At 35.9% G+C, this 22,926-nt stretch overlaps 1 protein-coding gene across 1 annotated transcript; it reads right to left on the reverse strand.

Moving 5' to 3' along the window:
- Positions 1-4,731: 4,731 nt before the first annotated feature.
- AADAC (arylacetamide deacetylase) lies at positions 4,732-21,737 on the reverse strand. The gene is made up of 5 exons (XM_010372103.1): positions 21,490-21,737; positions 17,852-18,074; positions 12,814-12,883; positions 8,675-8,846; positions 4,732-5,650 (listed from the first exon to the last, which is right to left on the reverse strand). Exons 1-5 carry the CDS (start codon positions 21,625-21,627, stop codon positions 5,054-5,056), a joined length of 1,200 nt encoding a protein of 399 aa, XP_010370405.1. The 5' UTR covers positions 21,628-21,737; the 3' UTR covers positions 4,732-5,053.
- Between the last annotated feature and the right edge of the window lie 1,189 nt (positions 21,738-22,926).

Raw genomic sequence — 22,926 nt, forward strand, 5'->3', positions numbered from 1 at the left:
AGGTAGCTCAACGGATCATCTAGATAAATACTGAGATTACCAATGTAATTGTGAGATATTGTCAGTGAGCTCAAAATCTTTTAAGATATGAGAGAGAGTAACACAGGGCTCAGGAGATGACCTCAAAGAGAACTGAGTATTAGTGGTAAGGTCTATTGCAAGCTTTTTCTGTAAAGGGTCAGATAATAAATATTTTAGGCTTTGCCAGTCATATATAGTCTTTGTTTCCTGCTCCTGTTCCTCCCTCCTCCTGCTCTTCTTCCTCCTGCTGCTGCTCCTCCTGTTACTCCTCCTCCACTGCTACCATCACTGCTTCTTATTTTTCTTATTTTTTCCACAATGCTTTATAATGTATAAACCATTTTTATCTTAGAGTTGTACAAAAACAGGCAAGAGGTTGAATTTGGCCTGTAGGCTGTAGGTTGCTAACCCCTGAACAAAACTGGAGGTAGAAGGAATGGTCTTCAAGGAGCAGTAAGTAAGGCAAATCTCCACTTCACTCCTAGCCCTTGTGGTATCAGGCATATAGAGAAAGCAGTGTCCTCAAGTACTAAATTTCAGTTGTTAGTCGAAGAGGAGGAAAATACAAAATGTTACAGAATTCCACCCTCCCCAATTTTTTGTTGATGCTAATAAAGCTAAAGTACACTTACCTGTACCAGTCTGACTTGTAGATCTATGTCTCAATTTGTTTTGAGAAAAACACCTGAAAGTAGAATTGCCAGATCATTGGAATTTTTGGATTTTCTCCCAAAGTAATCCCCCTGTTTTGAAATCATATCACTGCCACTCAATTTTACTAAAAATTAAACTAATCTAAAAAGATTATCACCTTTATGAAGATAAAGTTCCAACTTTCAGAATGTTAGTTTCAGAGACCTCAGTAGGCTGACACTCTGACCTGCAAAGTGTCAAAGAAAATACTTGCTTAATGTACAGATATCACAGATAACAGTTAAAAACCCAACTTTCTGACTAAGAAGGTGTTTGCTTGTTAGTATCCATGTTAGTGTCATTGCTTTCTACCCTTGAAGAAGGATCAGATAAAACAATAACACGCCAGGCATGGATGAGTTCTAGAGATTATTTCAAAGCAGCCAACACATTTTTTATTTGTACATGGTACAGAAACGTTCAATTTGGGACCATAATGCAACTTATGTTTCTATTCATTACTTTTAATATTAACCTACAACTCTCCTTATTTACTCAGAAAATCATTATTCCACAATTGGTTTTTAACAAATTCCTGCTGTAGATATGTGTGACACATTCTACTAGTTGCCTATATTATTGCTTTCTTTCCTTTCTTTCCTCTTCTTTTCTTTTCTTTATTTATTTTTTGCCTGTTTTATAGATTAAGTGCTTTTATTTTTTTTCCAACTTTTATCCCCTGGACTTTTTTTTTTTTTTTCATTTTTCATTATTTTAATTGTTTTGGGGCAGCAGGTGGTGTTTGGTTACATGGATAAGTTCTTTAGTGGTAATTTCTGAGATTTTGTTGCACTCATCACCCGAGCAGTATACACTGTCCCAGTGTGTAGGGTTTTATCCCTCACCACCCTCTCAACCTTCTCCCCAAGTCCCCAGTGTTCATTATATCATTCTTATGCCTTTGTGTCCTCATAGCTGAGCTCCGACTTATAAGTGAGAACATATAATATTTGGTTTCCCACTGCTGAATTATTTCACTTAAAGTGATGGTCTCCAAACCCATCCAGGTTTCTCCAAATTCCATTATTTCATTTCTTTTTATGGCTAGGTAGTATTCCATGGTGTGTGTGTGTGTGTGTGTGTGTGTGTGTTTGTGTATGTGTGTGTGTATGTGTGTACATATATATGTTATCTGTCCACTTGTTGGTTAATGGGCATTTAGGCTGGTTCCATACTTTTGCAATTGCAAATTGTGCTGCTATAAACATGCATGTGCAAAGGTCTTTTCTTCATATAATGACTTATTTTCCCTTTGAGAAGATACCCAGTAGCGGGATTACTGGATCAAATGGTAGTTCAGCTTTTAGTTCTTTAAGAAAATTCCATAGTGTTTTCCATAGTGGTTGTATTACTTTACATTCCCACCAGCAGTGTAAAAGTGTTTTCTTTTACACTTTTGTCCACATCCATGCCAACATCTATTTTTTTTTATTTTTTAATTATGGCCTTCTTGCAGGAGTAAGGTGGTATTGTACTGTGGTTTGATTTGCATTTCTCTAATAATTGGTAATGCTGAGAATTTTTTCATGTTTCTTGGCCATTTGTATATCTTCTTTTGAGAACTGTCTATTCATGGCCTTAGCCCATTTTTTGATGGGATTGTTCTTTTCTTGCTGATTTGTTTGAGTTCCTTGCGGATTCTGGATATTAGTCCTTTGTTGGATGCATAGATTGCAAAGATTTTCTCCCACTCTGTGGGTTGTCTGTTAACTTTGCTGATTATTTCATTTGCTGTGCAGAAGTATGTTAGCTTAATTAAGTCCAACCTATTTATTTTTGTTTTTGTTGTATTCACTTTTGGGTTCTTCATCATGAACACTTTGCCTAAGACAATAAGTAGAAGAGGTTTTTTCCAATGTTATCTTCTAGAATTTTTATGGTTTCAGGTCTTAGATTTAAGTCTTTGATTCATCTTGAGTTGATTTTTGCATAAGATGAGAGATAAGGATCCAGTTTCATTCTTCTCCATGTGACTTGCCAATTATCCCAGCATTATTTGTTGAATAGGCTGTCCTTTCCTCACTTTATGTTTTCGTTTGCTTTGTTAGCTGTTAAGTATTTGGGTTTATTTCTTGGTTCTCTATGCTGTTTCATTGGTCTACATGCCTGTTTTTATACCAGTATCATGCTGTTTTGGTAACTATAGCCTTGTAGTATAGTTTGAAGTCAGGTTATGTGATGCCTCCAGATTTGTTTTTGTTTTTGCTTTTGTTTTTGTTTTGCTTAGTCTTGCTTCGGCTATGTGGGCTCTTTTCTGGTTCTACATGAATTTTATATATTTTTTCTAGTTATATGAAAAATGATGGTATTTTGATTGGAATTGCATTGATTTTATAGATTGATTTTGGTAGTATGGTCATTTTCACAATACTGATTCTATGTATCCATGAGAATGGGATGTATTTCCATTTGTTTGGGTCATCTATGATTTCTTTCAGTAGTGTTTTGTAGTTTTCCTTGTAGAGATCTTTCACCTACTTGGTTAGGTATATTCCTGAGTATTTAATTTTATTTTGTTTTTTGCAACTGTTGTAAAAGGGGTTGAGTTCTTGATTTGATTTTCAGCTTGGTCACTGAGCTGGTGTATAGCAGAGCTACTGATTTGTGTAATTTTATTTTGTATCCTGAAATGTTACTGAATTCATTTATCAGATCTATGATCTGATGAGTCTTTAGGGTTTTCTAGGTATATATCATATCACTGGCAAACTGTGACAGTTTGAGTTCCTCTTTACTGATTTGGATGCCTTTTATTTCTTCTTCTTGTCTGATTGCTCTGGCTAGGATATTGCCCTATTTCTTAAAATAAGAAACTACAATTTGCCCAACTACTAAAATTCTATTTTGCAAAATTCCTTGTGACACTGTCCTAGAAAATGAAATATAAGAAGTCTCTTAGTTGGATATCCTGAGATTACTACTGCTTTTCTGATAAAATAAAATTACCTCAAATACAGCTCTTCTGCCATATCCCTTCTCTGCCTAGATAGAATATTTAGATAGTACTCAAAAATGCAATAATTATAAGTATGCACACAAACAGACACTGAGGATGGTGAGTATATTAGTCTGTTTTCACACTGCTGGTAAAGACATACCCAAGACTGGGAAGCAAAAGGAGTTTAATGAACTTACAGTTCCACATGGTTGGAGAGGCCTCACAAACATGGTAGAAGGCAAGGAGGAGCAAGTTATGTCTTACATGGATAGCAGCAGGCAAAGAGAGAGAGAGCTTGTGCAGGGAAACTCTCATTTTTAAAACCATCAGCTCTTGTGAGACTTATTCTCTATCATGAGAACAGCATGAGAAAGAGTCTCCTCCATGATTCAATTACCTCCCACTGGGTTCCTCCCATGACACGTGGGAATTGTGGGAATTACAATTCAAGATGAGATTTGGGTGGAGACACAGTCAAACCATATCAATGAGTACAAAGATAGAAAAAGCTTTAGTCCCTGATAATGGTGTGGAGCTTCTGCACCATCTGAAGACTGCCTGTAGTTGGGCTTCTTTATAATTAGAAAACACTACATAGTTCATAGTCAATACAAGTAATTCTGCCCAGCATTAAGTATATTCCATTTTATTTATTTTTCTCCCTGCAATATTGGGATGGGATTTTCAGAGATTAAAATTTTCTCTGATTTTTCTATCATTGGTCAGTGACTTCCACACTTCCACATCTGTAGTCTTTGGCTGTTAGGTCAGTTTTCATCCCAGATATTTCTTCCATCTTTACTAAACTTCAGTTTCTTTACCTTTCCTCAAATAAAAAGCAGCTAATTCCCCAAAGTACCACAGTGATTTTTTTTTTTTTTTTTTTTAAGCATTGATTAGTTTAACACTTGGTACCTAAATTCTAAAAGTGTTACATAGAGAAATTTACTGTGGTAATAAATTGACATTTCACTGAGACAACTGCTTTTGAAAAGAATTGGCATTTAATTCATATCTGTGATTAGGAATGTTTCAGGTTGTAAATGAACATTGATTAAAATCTTGACATTATTCAAACAGGCAATATTTGCTCACATTTATTCTCCTGCATTGTAAATAGTAGCCAACACACAAAAATAAAGTATATAAGAATGTAATATTTTTAAAAATAAGATTAACAGTGTCAGAAGGAAAATCTCAGAAAAAGCAGATAGACAATGTAGAAAATTGAAATGAAATCCCACAGTAAGAAAAAAAAAAAACAGAAAAGTGACTATTTAAGAATTATGCTACATGTGGAACTAAATTAGTCCATTCTAAGAAAGGCCAATTTCTAATGCAAATTTTCTGAGGTTTTGAGATTTACTTTATTTTAAAATTATGTTACAGCTACATGTTTTACTATAGATTTTCCTTTAGCCACTCAATATACTGATTTATAAGTCTGTGACTAATTTTAAATTCCAGAAATGAAAATGCTCCATGGAATCCATCCTCAACATGGTTATGAGTAACCTGAACTCCAGCGTTGCGAAGACGGGTGACATACATGATTCCATCATCTCTTAAGGGATCATATTGACAGGTGATGACATAAGTCAGGGGTAAACTATGTAATTTTTTGTCATCAGCCAACAAAGGGGCTGCCCTCACATCTAGGAACCCTGGATATTTTTTAGCCAGCTCAGAACTGCCATAATTTGGATTGTTATAAACATGTCCTTTTATAAATCTCTCAGGGAGCAGGGAACTCCAATTAACAAATTTGAAGAGATGACTTGATTCCACAGGTACATGTTGTCTGGAAAGCATGGCTTTTTCAAGTGATCTATCAGTGGTAAAATATTCACTCCAGAATCTGACCATGAGTGATTTGGATAGAACTGGAGCATTTGAATTTTCTTGATATGATGGTAAATCTACATCAAGAGGCTGAAGGGCAGGATAAATTAAAGACTGGATCTTGAGTTTGATCTTGACATCTGGGTCATCAAGGAGCTGAGAAACAAGATGATTTGCACAAATCATTTTCATTTAAAACAATAAAGTATCCCTAATAAGATTATCTATCTGTCTATCTTGTCTTTATCTATCTATCTATCTGTTCATGATCTCAAAAAGACTTAAGTAATAAATGAAACATACCATCACAACAAACTTTCTAACATTCGAAATGGGTTTCTAGAGCTAGATGTTCATCAATATTTTCAACTTAAGGAAAATCATCTGTCATATATGCTTTATGGATAATACAAAAAGATCTAACTGATCATTAGAAAGTTAATCTCCTATGCTTTCTGCTAGGAATGATAACCAGAAGAACTGCATAAATATTTTCTTCTGTTCATGCAAGAGTATATTAAAATAGGCCTGGAATGGTGGCTCAATCCTGTAATCCCAGCACTTTGGAAGGCTGAAGTGGGTGAATTGCTTGAGGTCAGGAGTTCGAGACCAGCTGGCTAACATGGCAAAAACCTGTCTCGACTAAAAATACAAAAATTAGCCAGGTGTGGTAGTGTACACCTGTCATTCAAGCTACTCAGGAGGCTGAGACACAAGAATTGCTTGAACTCGTGAGGTGGAGGTTGCAGTGAGCTGAGAAAACGCCACTGCACTCCAGACTGGGAGACAGAGTGAGACACTGTCCCCAAAAAAAAAAAAAAATTAAAAAATTAAAATATACCAGTATATAAATAAGCTTTGCTATGAAGAAGAAGGATCACTTAATAGAGGTTTCTGACATGGCTTTGATGCTAAAGCAACATGTTACTTTAGGAGATTTGGGCAAGACTTCTGCGTGAAATGGTCTATTAACATCATCTTTTATATCAAGTCCATTGTGCTAATATTTGTAATAATCAGTCTGTAAAAAGAGATATACCAATACCAAGTAGGAAAAAAGGAGACTTATAAGAATGAAATATTACAAAATATGTTTTAAATTGTGAAAACATATAGGTTAAAAAATAATTTTATGTTTTCAAAGTGTATAATATACTATAAAAGATGTATAGAACTTCTACATAAAATTATAGATATTATTAGATGTAACCTCAAATATTTTGTAAATTGTGGTATTTATCTACATTTTAACTATAATTATCAAAATAGACCATTTTGGAGACTATTTGTAAAGATTGGTACAAGTTGCCAAGCATTTTTATATAAATTTATTCATATGACCCTCAAATAACTCTTTAAAGTTGAAAGAGTTCATTTTTCTTACAGGAGAGAAAACGAATATTTATTTAGAGAGATTAAGTCAGTATCAATTCTATAAATTACTGCATCTCCAAGTTTCCTGATGTCCAGTCTAATGCTTTTGCTGCTACATTATGAAATTCATCGTAATGATTAGAAACCTACCTTTGAAGTTTCAAATACTTGTTCTGTATTATGATTGAAACAAAGTGCAACTATAAATCTTTTTTTTTTTTTTTTTTTTTTTTTTTTTTTTTTTTTTTTTTTTGAGACGGAGTCTCGCTCTGTCACCCAGGCTGGAGTGCAGTGGCCGGATCTCAGCTCACTGCAAGCTCCGCCTCCCGGGTCCACGCCATTCTCCTGCCTCAGCCTCCCGAGTAGCTGGGACTACAGGCGCCGCCATCTCGCCCGGCTAATTTTTTGTGTTTTTTTTTTTTTAAGTGGAGACGGGGTTTCACTGTGTTAGCCAGGATGGTCTCGACCTCCTGACCTTGTGATCCGCCCGCCTCGGCCTCCCAAAGTGCTGGGATTACAGGCTTGAGCCACCGCGCCCGGCCTATAAATCTTTACTTTTGAGAATATTGTTCAACAGATTCTAGCAGTCAAAATGCTTTTAGTGTGAAAAATCATAAATAAATATAATTAACAAAACCAATAACAGCAATGTTTTAAAATTGCTTTAGAACCCTCATTTGTAACTAAAGTCAACTAATAAAATCTAACCTTCTACATACATTCTTAGAGAGAAGATCTTAGGTAGCTCCTTCTCCTGACTGCTGCTCCATGGGAGTACTCTGACTACTACATGAGAAAAGAGTTTAGATGTTTAAACAATCAATAGCAGTGTTTCTTCTTCATCATAAAAACAAAACCTATTCTACATATAATCTGAGGCAAAAATGCCATTTATTATTATTATTATTATATCATCATTAAATGACAGATAAAAATATCTGATTTTATATCTACATACAAAAATCTTTTGAATTCTTCATGTTTCTTCTTTGTAAGTAGCATGGGAATCTTTGAATGTGTTGATAATTTTCTAAAAATAGGATTATTGTTATGGTAATAGAGGAATATGCTATCGAAGATTCTATGAATACGTCTGAACCTCTAATAGGGTAATAGGGTCATTAGTCTCACAATTACATGATCTCATTCATCTACTTAGTATAATATTTTACTGACACATATTATTTTATTTTTTATGCTTTTAAGAGACAGGACCTTACTCTGTCACCCAGGCTGGAGTACAGAGGCATGATTATAGCTTACTGCAACCTTGAACTCCTGTGCTTAAGAGATCCTTCTGCCTCAGCCTCCTCAGCCTCCCAGGTAGCTAGGACTACAAACTCACACTATTATGCCAGGCTAGTTTTTCTTTTCTTCTTCTTATTTTATTTATTTATTTATTTATTTATTTATTTATTTATTTATTTATTTATTCATTTACTTATTCATTTATTTTTGTAGAGACAGGGTCTCACTGTATTTCCCAGGCTGCTATCAAACTCCTGGTCTCAAGTGATCCTTTTGCCTTGGTCTCTCAGAGCGTGCTGGGATTGCCCTTCTGAGCTACCACATGCAGGCTATAATTTCAAATTAATGATTTATCCAAAGAATTAACATTCCCTTAAGAAAGAAAAAAATATATGACAGAAGCAGAGATTGACCTTATAATGTTTTAGTCATTTCTTCTCAATATTCTCTTTAATAGTTTCAAAAAATTAATATCTCCTATTTGCATTTATATTTTAATACATGCATTAAATATAAGTAGACTATTTTTAAAAAGCATAGAAATCATCAGCATCATACCTGTTGAGTCACTGCTGCAGCTAAATTCCCTCCTGCACTATCTCCCGAAATACCGATTCTCTCAGGGTTCACACCATATTTTGCAAGAACTGTTTTATGTAAGAACCACCTTAAGGCATTATATACATCTTCAAATTGAATTGGGAAATGATACTTAGGTGCTAATCTGTAGCTGTAGAGAGAAAACATAGTTCACACATTTTTTTTGTTTTTATTAGAACGTAATATATTATTGGTGCAAAATAATGGCAAAACTGCAATAACTTTTGCACCAACCTAATACATGCTGGAAGTGCACATAAGTATATAATTTCTTTAATTTTCAAACTAAACACAGCCACATAATCAGCACTCAGATCATGAAATGTAACATTGCCAGCATCCCAGAAACCTTTTGTTTACTCTCTTTAATTCCTGAAGTATCCACTAATTTGATATAACAGCATAAATTAATTTTGCCTAGTTTTTGCCTTTAAATAAATGAAATCATGTAGCATATACTATGTATCTGGTGTCAATTGTTCAACATTATGTTTCTGAGCCTCATTCACATTGCTTCTATCTTCCTGTATAGTACTCTATTGTTTGAATATACTACAAATCATTTAGCCATTAACATATTGATGGGCTAAGTGAAATAAGCCAGTCATGGAATAACCAATACTGTATGTTTCCACTTATATAAGGTGTCTAAAATAGTCAAATTCATAGAATCAGAGTGAAAAGATGGTTGCAAGGGCTGTGGGGAGGAGGAAATGGGGAGTTACTGATCAGCTGGCATAAAGTTTCAGTCAAACAAGTTGAATAAGTTCTACAGATCTGCTGTAGAGTCAAAAATAATGCAAATTTAAAAATTCATTAAGAGGGTAGATCACATATTAAATATTCTTGCAAATAATTAAACAAACAATAAATATCAAATAAATATTTTTCCAGATTAAAAAAATGTTATGGGGATTTAGACGTCTTGGGCATAAACAGTGCTGCTATGAATATTCTAGTACATGTTTTTTTGTGACCATATGGATGTATTCTTGTTGATATATACCTGTGCTACTGATAGTAACAGAGGTATGCATAAGCTTTACTTAATAATGTCAAAGAGTTTTGCTAAGTAGTTTACCAAGTCATTCTCAAACCAGAGCTTATGGAAGTGCTGTTGATTCAAAACCTCATCAACACTTGGTATTTTATGTCTTTCTCATTTTATCTATAATTTTGAGTATATAAAGGTATCGCAATAGTCTTAATTTGTATTTTCCTGATGTATACAGTACATTTTCATATACTGTTTGATGATTTGGATATCCTTTTCTGTAAATTGTCTTTCTGAGTCTTTCCCCTATACTTCTATTAATTGGTAGGTGTTTTTATATTTTGGATTTGAAAAAGTATATATGTATTTAAAACTGTTTAAAGTACACATATGTCTATACCCACATATATACACACACACAAACTTTAAGACTTCTGTTAATGAAAGAGTCTAGCTCTGTCACCCAGGCTGGAGTCCAGTGGCATGATCTCAGCTCACCGCAACCTCCAGCTCCCGGGTTCAAGCAATTCTCCTGCCTCAACCTCCCAAGTAGCTGGGATTACAGGTGCCCACCACCACACCTGGCTAATTTTTGTATTTTTAGTAGAGATGGAGTTTCACCATGTTGGCCAGGCTGGGCTCGAACTCCTGATGTCGCGATCCACCTGCCTCGGCCTCCCAAAGTGTTGGGATTACAGGCATGAGCCACTGCACCCAACTTGAATTTTTAATATGACCATTTTACTGAGACATTCATAACCCACAAAATTAACACATTATAAGTATGCAATTCAGTGATTTTCAATATATTCAGAGTTGTGCAATCATTGCCACAATCAATTTTGGAAGATTTTCCTCACGCCAAAAGGAAATCCTATACCCATTAGTAGTCACTTCTCATTTCTCCCCATCCTCCAAACCCAACCATAGGCAACCACTAATCTACATTCTGTCTCTATTCATTTGCCCTATTTTGGACATTTTCTATAAATGGAATCACAAAACTTGCCATTTATGACTGGTTTGTTTCATCTAGCATAATATTTTCAAGATTTGTCCATACTGTAGCAGTCTTTTTATTAACAAACGAATAATTAACTGATAAATGGATGAATAAAATGTGATATATTTACACATCTGAATATCTGTATAGATATGCCGCATTTTATTTAAATATTTGATTGAATTTTAAATATTCAATTGTATAGATATACCACATTTTATCCATCCATTTATCAGTTAATGAACATTGGGTTGCTTCCACTTTGAAGATTTATGAATAATGCTTCTACAAACATACAAGTTTTTATATGGGCATGTTTTCATTTCTCTTGTGTATACACCTAGAAATGGAAATACTGGGTCAATATGGTAACTCTGTTTGACGTTTTATGGAGCTGTCAAAGTGTTTACTCGCACCAGTAGCATAGAGGATTCTGATTTTTCCATGTCCCCACTAACACTTGTTATTATCTTTTTAAATATATATATTATACCCATCCTAGTGAGTGTGAAGTGGTGTTTCATTGTGGTTTTGATTTGCGTTTCTCTAATGACTAATGATATTGAGCATCTTTTCATGTGCTTATTGGTCATTTTAATTTAAATACAACCAAAATTATCTATCTTTTAATATTGGAGTTCTTCATCTTTAACATCAATAAAATGAGAATATTTGAAGGTAAGGCATATATTTCATATGTATTTTAAAGTATATTTTATCTTTCAAGTGCATGCGATTTACGAGTCATTTCAATGAATCAAACACAGGTGTAGGTCTTTTCCTGTAATCTGACTTGCCATGTTTAAGAAGATTCTCTTTAAGAATAAAGTTGGAATACAAAACACCATAAGCCTGGATTTTCTAATTGCATTTTACAAAATATTATTCTAGCCACTACATTTATGAGTGATCACATACAACCAAATATTGATCAAGATTATGTCCCAACGTTATAATAATGATTTAACTTGACAAATGGGGTAAGTATGTTATTTTTTAACTGTTCATTTACTTTCTGAAATTTCAATTTAAATATATATTGCTCTGGCATGGGTCTACCCAGCAATCCACCCCTAATTTTACTGTCCCTAAGTGCTCTTTCCATAAGTGGATTATTTAACACAATTTTATATGAACTCATCTATTTTGTTTAATTTGATAATAAATTTTTATTATACTTAGTGCAGTGTATAGCACTTGGTGAGCCTAAACTGTAGACTATATTTTAAATATTTAAAATTATATAGCCTACAGTTTAGGCTTACCAAGTGCTATACACTGGGCTAAGTCTGTTTCAAGAAAGTTATCACTTACTCTTCACAATGACCATCTGAGATGGAAATTATTTATAATGCACTTTTATAGATGATCTTGTGACTCCAGGGCACTCATTTTTAAAGACTGTGAATTAAGGGTTGAAAGGAAATATCGTCCAAGTAATTACGTCCATAAATGATACAGTTTGAATTTATGTGAAAACAATTTTTTTTTTTTTTTTTTTTTTTTTTTTTTTTTTTTTTTTTTACTTTTTGGTGTTTCTTTTTGCCTAAATAACACGTGTACACACATATACAGATTTTTTTTTTTTTTTTTTTTTCTCAGCGCTAATCAGGTCAGGCCTAGCACTCTCTTGCAATTGCCTACTTAGTGTCATCTGAGAAACATTTATTTTTGGCATAATCATGCATCGGCTGAGAAAGCTGAGAGAATCGGCTGAGCGTGGTGGCTCACGCCTGTAATCCCAGCACTTTACGGGGCTGAGGAGGGCAGATAACTTGAGGTCAGGAGCTCGAGACCTGCCTAACCAACATGGTGAAACCCCCATCTCTACTGAAAATACAAAAATTAGCTGGGTGTGGTGATTCGCGCCTGTAATCCCAGCTACTCGGGAGGCTGAGGTTTGAGAATCACTTGAACCCAGGAGGCAGAGGTTGCAGCGAGCTGAGATCCTACCACTGCACTCCAGCCTAGGTGACAGAGTGAGACTCTGACACACACACACACACACACACACGCACAACAAACAAACAAAAAAAGAAAGCTGAGAGAATCTTGGCATGTCAGGCATCTGGCCAGAAAACCAAACAGCACAGCTCTTACTTGGTTGATACGACGACAGCATCAAGTCGGTCTGCTGTCCATCTTGACAGCAAGTCATAATCATTTACAGCTGAAATAAAAGGATAAAAGCAACATATTAGTAAAATAGACAAATGAAGACCAAGGCTGTTTCCTTCACAAAAAAATCTTGCTGCACTTCTTTCACGTTCTGGAAGTTCTATTTTACCTTAAAACAGGAGAGACAAATTAACACTGTATTTATAAGAAGCCATCCATCCATGACTCAGTGGAATTCAAGTTTCCCAGCAAACCTCCTAATGCTCTCCCTCCCTTTTATCTTTTGTCCTGCACATTTTGCCATTGATCCTTCTATGTCAGATTCATTCTCTAGATTAACCCAGCTCTGTTACTGGAAGGAGGTAATGATTTGGCTCTGTTTTAGATGATGGGTATACAAAGATAAAAAGACAAGTCGCTAACTTGACCAACATGTTGTCAGATATGTGAGCCAAGGAGATGCAGACAAAATTGTAGCAACATAGAAGGATCACCTAAGTCTGCACGGGACAATAGAAAAGGCACCTGAATATAAGTGGAATAGAACTAGGTCCCCTTAAACAAACACCGGAACTTACTGCTCGCATCTGTGCTACTACTGTAAGAATATACCTAGCTGAGGCCTGTCTTTGCCTCTTTTTCTCTGATCTAAGAGGAAGACGTAATACTCTTTTTTTCCGTTTCCAACCTTCCTATCTATATCCAATTATTTTACTAGTGCTCTAAATCTTCTTCCCTTTCATTTCCTCTGGGATGTGTATCTATCAGTCAACACTTCCAGCCCATTACTTGGCTAACATATTTCTACTTACTGCCTTCATTTATTTCAGTCTACCAACTTGTTTATATTTCTCCTGCACAAAAATAAAAGAAAATGCTCTTACTTAGCTCTCGTTTCAATCTATAATTTTCTTGCTTATTTCACAACTAAGTCCTTTTAAGGCCAGCAATTCTTCTTCTTCTTCTTTTTTTTTTTTATACTTTAAGTTCTAGGGTACATGTACACAATGTGCAGGTTTGTTACATATGTATACATGTGCCATGTTGGTGTGCTGCACCCATTAACTCATCATTTACATTAGGTATATCTCCTAATGATATCCCTCCCCCGCGTCCCCACAATAGGACCCAGTGTGTGATGTTCCCCTTCCTGCGTCCAAGTGATCTCATTGTTCAATTCCCACCTATGAGTGAGAACATGCAGTATCTGGTTTTCTGTTCTTGCAATAGTTTGCTGAGAATGATGGTTTCCAGCTTCATCCATGTCCTTACAAAGGACATGAACTCATCCTTTTTTATGGCTGCATAGTACTCCATGGTATATATGTGCCACATTTTCTTAATCCAGTCTGTCACTGATGGACATTTGGGTTGATTCCAAGTCTTTGCTATTGTGAATAGTGCCTCAATAAACATATGTGTGCATGTGTCTTTATAGCAGCATGACTTATAATCCTTAGGGTATATCTCCAGTAATGGGATGACTGGATCAAATGGTATTTCTACTTCTAGATCCTTGAGGAATCACCACACTGTTTTCCACAATGGTTGAACTAGTTTACAATCCCACCAACAGTGTAAAAGTGTTCCTATTTCTCCACATCCTCTCCAGCACCTGTTGTTTCCTGATTTTTTAATGATTGCCATTCTAACTGGTGTGAGATGTTATCTCATTGTGGATTTGATTTTCATTTCTCTGATGGTGAGTGATGATGAACATTTTTTTCATGTGTCTGTTGGCTGTATGAATGTCTTCTTTTGAGAAATGTCTGTTCATATCCTTTGCCCACTTCTTGATAGGGTTGTTTGTTTTTTTCTTGTAAATTTGATTGAGTTCTTTGTAGATTCTGGATATTAGCCCTTTGTCAGATGAGTAGATTGCAAAAATTTTCTCCCATTCTGTAGGTTGCCTGTTCACTCTGATGGTAGTTTCTTTTACTGTGCAGAAGCTCTTTAATCAGATCCCATTTGTCAATTTTGGCTTTTGTTGCAATTACTTTTGGTGTTTTAGACATGAAGTCCTTGCCCATGCCTATGTCCTGAATGGTATTGCCTAGGCTTTCTTCTAGAGTTTTTTATGGTTTTAGGCCTAACATTTAAGTCTCTAATCCATCTTGAATTAATTTTCATATAACAAGTAAGGAAAGGATCCAGTTTCAGCTTCTTACTTATGGCTAGCCAATTTTCCCAGCACCGTTTATTAGATAGGGAATCCTTTCCCCATTTCTTGTTTTTGTCAGGTTTGTCAAAAATCAGATGGCTGTAGATGTGTGGCATTATTTCTGAGAGTGCTGTTCTGTTCCATTGGTCTACATCTCTGTTTTGGCACCAGTACCATGCTGTTTTGGTTACTGCAGCCTTGTAGTATCGTTTGAAGTTGGGTAGCGTGATGCCTTCAGCTTTGTTCTTTTGGCTTAGGATTCTCTTGGCAATGCGGGGTCTTTTTTGGTTCCATATGAACTTTAAAGCAGTTTTTTCCAATTCTTTGAAGAAAGTCATTGGTAGCTTAATAGGGATGGCATTGAATCTATAAATTACCTTGGGCAGTATGGCTGTTTTCACAATATTGATTCTTCCTATCCATGAGCATGGTATGTTCTTCCATTTGTTTGTGTCCTCTTTTATTTCACTGAGCAGTGGTTTGTAGCTCTGCTTGAAGAGGTCCTTTACATCCCTTGTAAGTTGGATTCCTATGTATTTTATTCTCTTTGAAGCTATTGTGAATGGAAGTTCATTCATGATTTGGCTCTCTGTTTGTGTTACTGGTGTATAAGAATGCCTGTGATTTTTGCACATTGATTTTGTATCCTGAGTCTTTGCTGAAGTTGCTTATCAGCTTAAGGAGATTTTTGGCTGAGACAATGGAGTTTTCTAAATATACAATCATGTCATCTGCAAACAGGGACAATTTGACTTCTTTTCCTAACGGAATACCCTTTATTTCTTTCTCTTGCCTGATTGCCCTAGCCAGAGCTTCCAACACTATGTTGAATAGGAGTGGTGAGAGAGGACATCCCTGTGTTGTGCCAGTTTTAAAGGGAATGCTTCCAGTTTTTGCCCATTCAGTATGATATTGGCTGAGGGTTTGTCATAAATAGCTCTTATTATTTTGAGATACGTTCCATCAGTACAAGGCCAGCAATTATTCTTACCATTTTATTTTCTTCTCTCTCTCTTTTTGCTTGCTGTGATGTGTTTCTCTGTGAATATCCATCATGTCGTCAAGTCTCTCCTCAACAATATTAACATAAAAAGTTCAACATCCAAGAGACATACTTCCATCCTACTTACTTGACATTTCTACACAATCCAGTACTTTTATTATTTCGTCTTTCTTGAGGTTCTCACCTTCTTTGGCTTTCTTTTCATTTTTGACTTTTTTGACCACCTCAGTGCTTTGCTCTCTGCTTATTCCTTCACTCAACAATTTTGTTTACATTCCCCAGAGATCTGTCCTCACCTTCCCAGTCAGTCTGTCAGAAATGAGGCATTCACTCAGATCTCTCTCTCTTTTTTTTTCTGTCTTTTTCTCCTCTAACTTCCCACATCAATGGACAAATCTGCTTAATTTCAAGCCTGTACCATTTTCTTTTCAGGACTAATTTATTCTTCCTCTCTAGAGTTCAGAGTTCTTAACTTAGTAGGCCCAGTCCAATCTTCACTCCTCCAGTTAATCTATACTGTATTCATTGGAGGTAAACAGATAAATATCAAGAGCCCTAGAGCTCAAGTGGGTTAGGGTGATTTTCTCACACAATTGGGACTTTTATCCCAGTGCTTCCACTTCTAAATGTTTTTCTCTTTCTGCTGTAGTTCTATACATCAAGAAATATACAACCTTCACACCCAATCTTGATTACTCTTGCCAAATAAACTAAGTTTAGCCTAAAGCTGCCTCTTTCCTTAGTTTAAAGGTTTCTCGATACATAGTGATGTGTAACTTAATTGGATGTGTAACCTACTCTTGTCCCAATCACTGAGTTTCAGCCAAAGGTAACCAACTTGTCAAACCAGTTTCAAATAAGGCAAACGCTGAGCTGTAACCAATCCGCCTATTTCTGTACCTCACTTCTGTTTTCTAAATGTCACTTTCCTTTTTCTATTAGTAACTCTTCTTCGACCATGAGGCAGCGCTGGAGACTCTCTGAACCTATTCTGGTCTGGGACGGTGCCAATTTGTCTAGGGTTTTTCTTCTAACATTCTGACCTATTATTTCCTACATTTATCACTTTAAAACACACTGTATTCTTTAGTTATTTATCAATTGATTAAAGACTGTCTCCATTAGAATGTAAGCTCCAAGAAAACAGGAAGACAGGAATTATTATTATTATTATTATTATTATTATTATTATAATTTTTTGAGGCAGAGTCTTGCTCTGTTGCCCAGGCTGGAGTGCAATGGTGCGATCTTGGCTCACTGCGACCTCCACCTCCTGGGTTCAAGAGATTATCCTGCCTCAGCCTCCCAAGTAGCTGAGATAACACGCGCCTGCCATCATGCCCGGCTAATTTTTGTATTTTTTTTTAGTAGACACGGGGTTTCACCATGTTGGTCAGACTGGTCTCAAACTCCTGATCTCATGTGATCCACCTGCCTTGGCCTCCCAAAGTTCTGGGATTACAGGTGTGAGGAAATTTTGTCTATTCAAAAATACATTCAAAGATCTCAAAATATTACCAGGCATACAGTAAATTTGAGTAAATGGATGAAAACATTAAATGGTTCTGTAATATCAAGTGGAGAATGATAGAAATAACACAACTTTCTTAGAGTAATTGCAATAAATAGAAAAAAAAGTGTCTTCTCACCTCTACCTAGGTTGATGAGGAAATGCATATGCAGAAAAGAGTGATATAAAGATTCAAGGAAAAGTAAAACTTTGCCATCAGAACAAAGTAGGAGAAGATAAAAGAGGCGTTAATGTCCATGCCGACGGGCATGTATACCTGCTGAAGACTTAGTAAAATGTTTGCGAACTACCTCAGTGACAGAGATTTTTCAAAGCATTCACTTACCAGCACTTCCCAGGCACCAGCCTCCACCATGGATGTAAAACAACCCCCTTCTTAGTACTTCAGACTTTCTCTTTGGCACATATACTCGAACAAGAATGTTGTTGAATTGTGTCTCAGTCACAGTGACATTTTCATCTGAGGTTGGTGGGACTTCATAAAAGCTCCAGACAACCTGAAGAGAATCCATAATGTGGTGAAGTCCCAGCAGCTCCACAAATGTAACCTAAAAATGAAATTCAAAAACATCTTAAAATTCAAGTATCAAATGGTAAAGAGATCTATGGACTCACAGGTACACATTAACACTTAAGAAACTCAAATGGAATGAACTAAACTTTCATGCATGAATCTTGTTTGGTCCTTTTAAAAGAAACCAGAAATTCGAAGGTTATGCCTAGGGTGGTTCTTAAAAAAGAGGGAGTATACTGTGAAGGAAATAAAAATATTTCATCCCAAAAATATATCTCCTTGACATATTGCAAGGTGGCTTTTCAGAAGGGCTGGAAATACAAGAATAGCTGGAGAGCTTTTCTTTTGTGGAGATGATTTGCATCTGCAGAGAAAATCTGCGTTAATGCAGGCTTTCTCTGAGAGCCTTTATTTGTCCAGATCTAGGAAAAATCTACTGAGAATCTGACACCTTTAAAGGTCTGAAAGAAATTTTTACCATCTATTGTCTCTGAGGGCTGCTGCCTATGAGGATCCATGTACCTAACAAGACCACTTTCGCTAACCATGTCTCCTCTTCTCTTCTTCCCATAACCTGTCTTGCCACCATAACATTTTTTGGCCAAGCCATCATTCTTTCTGTAACCTCAAGATAGTAAAAAAAAAAAAAAAAGTGTCAACCATCTGGCCATTTCTTTGAGGTTTTATGTTTTGTAAGACTATTAGGTATGCTAAAAAACGTATATGCCTTTTTCTCCTATTAACCAGACCTGTCAGTTGACTTTCAGCAACCTTTAGAGGGCAAAAATGAAGTTTTATATTGACCCCTGCTACTAATTTAGCTCCTATTTCACTAAAATGTGTCAGGCTCTCTACCAAGCTTTAGGGTTTCAGAGATGAACCAGACAAATATTCTTCTCAAGCATCTCAGAGTTAAGTGTGAAAGACAGATAAATAAATGGTTACAAAACAATGTAAACATATGACAGAGCTCTGTACAAGGTACTTTGGGAGCAAACAGCACATGATTACAAAAAGCTACCTGGGAGTAGCAACTGGAAAAACAATTTTATCTGAGACTTGAAATAAATACTTTTTTCTAAGTCTTTTGCTAACCAAGTAAGAAAAGGAAAAATCCTGGCAGGTCGAGGAACTGGTTTAGTTTAGAAATAGAGAGGTGCAGTGAGGTGTGGCTATGCAGCTGGTTGTACATGGGAGCTGAGAGTCAGGGTTGGAAGGGAAGGAATGAGTGGGAGAAAAAGGGAGGGCAGCTTGCCTGCCTGCAGCCCATCCTTTCACTGTAGAATGAGTCAGTGTTCTGAGCACTCTATTGTAGTCATCTCAGTAATATTAACAACTTGCTTATATGGGAGGAAGATACATTTTCATATCCATGTCATATATGAGGAAAGTGAGCCCAGGAAGGTTAAATATGTCATCCATGCCTACACAGCTAGTAAATGATATTTACCAGGATTCTCAATCGAGTAGTTTGATTCTTGATGTAATGTTCATAATGTAAACATTTAATAAAGGGTATGAACACTCAAAGATTGCCAGACTTTTCAGAGAAGCCAGGAAAACTAATCAGGAAAAAAGGGATAAACTAGGAGCATAATTGACCACAAAAAAGCAAGCAAACAAACAAGCAGATAAATCAGGAATAAGAAAAAGCATTAAAACTACCTTTAAAAGGTATATCTACTGAGAGCTCTGAAAATATGTTACTTTCATAAATTGTGGGCAGAATGTAAGTAAATGAATGAATGAATGAATTAAAAGGCTACCAGATAAGAATATATATATATAATTGCTTAAATAAATAAAAAAATTAATATAAATACTCCAAGAAAAGAAATCAAAGACCTCTCACATATTGTAGCACAGACAGCAAATATGAGGGAAAAAAATGTGTCCCTTTCTTAAAGCTCTTTAATAGTTCTGCATCACATACAGAATTAAATCAAAACTTACTACCAGTACCCACAAAGCACTGTATAATGTGGCTTCTTTTTTTTTTTTTTTTTTTTTTTTTTTTTGAGACAGAGTCTTGCTCTGTCGCCCAGGCTGGAGTGCAGTGGCCGGTTCTCAGCTCACTGCAAGCTCCGCCTCCCGGGTTCCCGCCATTCTCCTGCCTCAGCCTCCCGAGTAGCTGGGACTACAGGCGCCCGCCACCTCGCCCGGCTAGTTTTTTGTATTTTTTTAGTAGAGACGGGGTTTCACCGTGTTAGCCAGGATGGTCTCGATCTCCTGACCTCGTGATCCGCCCGTCTCGGCCTCCCAAAGTGCTGGGATTACAGGCTTGCGCCACCGCGCCCGGCCATAATGTGGCTTCTAACCTCTCCAAACTAATTGCAACAATTTCCCCATTAAACCCAAATGTTTCATATGATTTCTTGGACTTGTCAATATTCTGTAGCTGGGGTTTTTGTACTTGCTGCTGTCTCTGCTGGAAAACATTTGTCTTAGCACTTAGAATGGTTGGTTTCTTTTCATTCTTCTGGTCCCTAAGTAGATGTTTCTTCTTCAGAATGGCTTTTTCTTGCCATACATACAGTATCCCACTCTTGCCTTCTGCCCAATTACTCTTTTTTTCCATCTTACCTCCTTCAAGGTACTTCTCATGAATTAAAATCATTTATTCATTTAATTCTAATTTATTTTTTCTCCACCACTAGAATGTCAACTGTGTGGGGACAGACCACTTGTTTGCCTAATAGGATTTGACAGACTTGAATTGTTGAATAAATGCAAAATAAAAGATTAATCCAGGAGTTACAACATTCATTTGGTTTAAGTTTTGAAAAGAGATTTTTTTTTAACGAAGATAATAAAGTAACCAAAGAAGTAATAGTAAAATATCCTCAAAGATCCAGAGAGAGCTACACCTTTTTAATTTGCCAGCATTCAAGCTGCCCTGGCAAGCAGCCAGTTGCCAGGACACCCAAGTCTCCCTCCCCTTCTCATTTATGCATATTGTGCCTCTCGTGGTTAATCCTAGGCATGTGCCAACCAGCCTGCCTATTGAATCTTTTCTTGAGAACTTATTTACATGTCCTTAGTCTATATTCTGAATTCTAAAGATAAATGCATAAAAATCTATAACAAACACAGTGCTGCATAATCAGATGATCTCTAATTTGAGTATAAAATTTAGGTAACAAACCATACCTAAGATAATAATTCAAAGGAGAGCCACTATCATGACATTAAAGCTACCTAAACAAAGTACGTTTTAGTAAAACTTATTCAAATGACTCTTTGCTTGCTGTTCTTGATAGTTTTTTAACATGATTCCAATACATAAGACAGAAAACAAACAACATTTCTAAGTAATACATTGTCAGAGGCCACAGCATTTATTTTAAAAGATGAATAAATCAAAAAATTGAAAGAATAGAATCTTGAAAAAATTCTCTGGGTCAATTCATGGTGTATGCGCATCTGAATTCATAAAATTCCAAACTTACCAAATTTTCTATAGTTTTCAGATGTGTGTTTATCCACATCAGTCTCCATGGCTCCTCAATGTTATCTGAGAGAGGCGTATAAATATAATATGCTATGAGGATCCCCCCAATCAGAAGGTACAGTGATTTTCTTCCCATGGTGTACGTCCTGCTTCTTGGTCTCTAGAAACACAGAAAGTAAACTTACATGATGTGCCTGAATAGTGTACTTTAACAAGCAGTGTGCTTCGGCTCCACCCAAAAGCTTTATCTTGCTCTTTTGAATATAGAGTTAATCCTTAGTTTAAGGATTGGCATAATAAGGTTAAAATTTTATCTGTTATCCAGATACACTTGTGTTAAGTGCAACTTCAAGGTTTAATGAGTAATAGGAAACTAGGGCAAAGTTTGTCAACGATCGTAGTGTTATTTGCATTCCAATAGACAGTATGTATTGAGTAATAACTTGGGAAAAAATTCTTTAACAGAATTATCCATAGAAAACATACAGAATTCAGAATCTTTGTTTTAAAATAGCTTATCATGGAAAAAACAAATTATATATATACATATATATACACACACGCACACATATACATATATATGTACATATATGTGTGTGCGTGTGTGTATATATATTGTTTTATACAGAGTCTCACTCCGTCACCCAGGCTGGAGTGCAGTGACACAATCTTGGCTCACTGCAACCTCCGCCTCCCGGGTTCAAGAGATTCTCCTGCCTCAGCCTCCTGAGTAGCTGGGATTACAGGCCTGTGCCACCATGCCTGGCTAATTTTTGTATTTTTAGTAGAGACGGGGTTTCACCATGTTAGCCAGGCTGATTTGGAACTCCCGACGTCCAGTGATCTGCTTGCCTCAGCCTCCCAAAGTATTGGGATTATAGGTGTGAGCCACAGCGCCTGGCCAAATATATTCTTAAAGTGTTGAGAGTATAGAAAACAAAATAGCTATTATTTCTGCCCTTATAAAATTTAGATTATCTTGTCAGAGACAGAAATATTAGCAATACATTCTGAAAATTTTTTGAGAGGGAGATTATAAAAATAATAATGATAGTAATGATAATAGTAATAGTGGACATTTATTTTTTACTCTGAGATTCAAACCCTATGCGAAGTGATTTGGATATATAATCTGAGTCCAGACACCTATAAGATTAGTACTATTATTTTCTCAAAATGAGTAAAATGAGTTTTTAAACGTCTAAATCACTTCGCCAAGGTCATTATACTTCAAGTACTAAAGCCAGAAAAAATCAAGGTAGCTCGGAGAGTACCTAGAAAACATTTTCAAACAACTTAGTTTTTTTCCAAGACCTTGTGTGTGTGTGTGTGTGTGTGTGTGTGTGTGTGTGTGTATATATATATATATGTTATACAATTAAAATGCACAAAAGAAAAATAACAATTGTAAGGCATAATTGGAAGGACAGCCAAG

Source organism: Rhinopithecus roxellana, chromosome 1, assembly GCF_007565055.1.
Source record: "Rhinopithecus roxellana isolate Shanxi Qingling chromosome 1, ASM756505v1, whole genome shotgun sequence".
NCBI classification, from domain to species: Eukaryota; Metazoa; Chordata; class Mammalia; order Primates; family Cercopithecidae; genus Rhinopithecus; species Rhinopithecus roxellana.

Coding starts and splice junctions, on each gene's coding strand:
- AADAC (XM_010372103.1), bottom strand. CDS start 21,627: ATGGGAAGAAAATCACTGTACCTTCTGATTGGGGGGATCCTCATAGCA. Junction 18,075..21,489: donor TGAAAACTATAGAAAATTTG/GTAAGTTTGGAA, acceptor TTTCATTTTTAG/GTTACATTTGTGGAGCTGCT. Junction 12,884..17,851: donor CTGGTGCCTGGGAAGTGCTG/GTAAGTGAATGC, acceptor CTTTTATTTCAG/CTGTAAATGATTATGACTTG.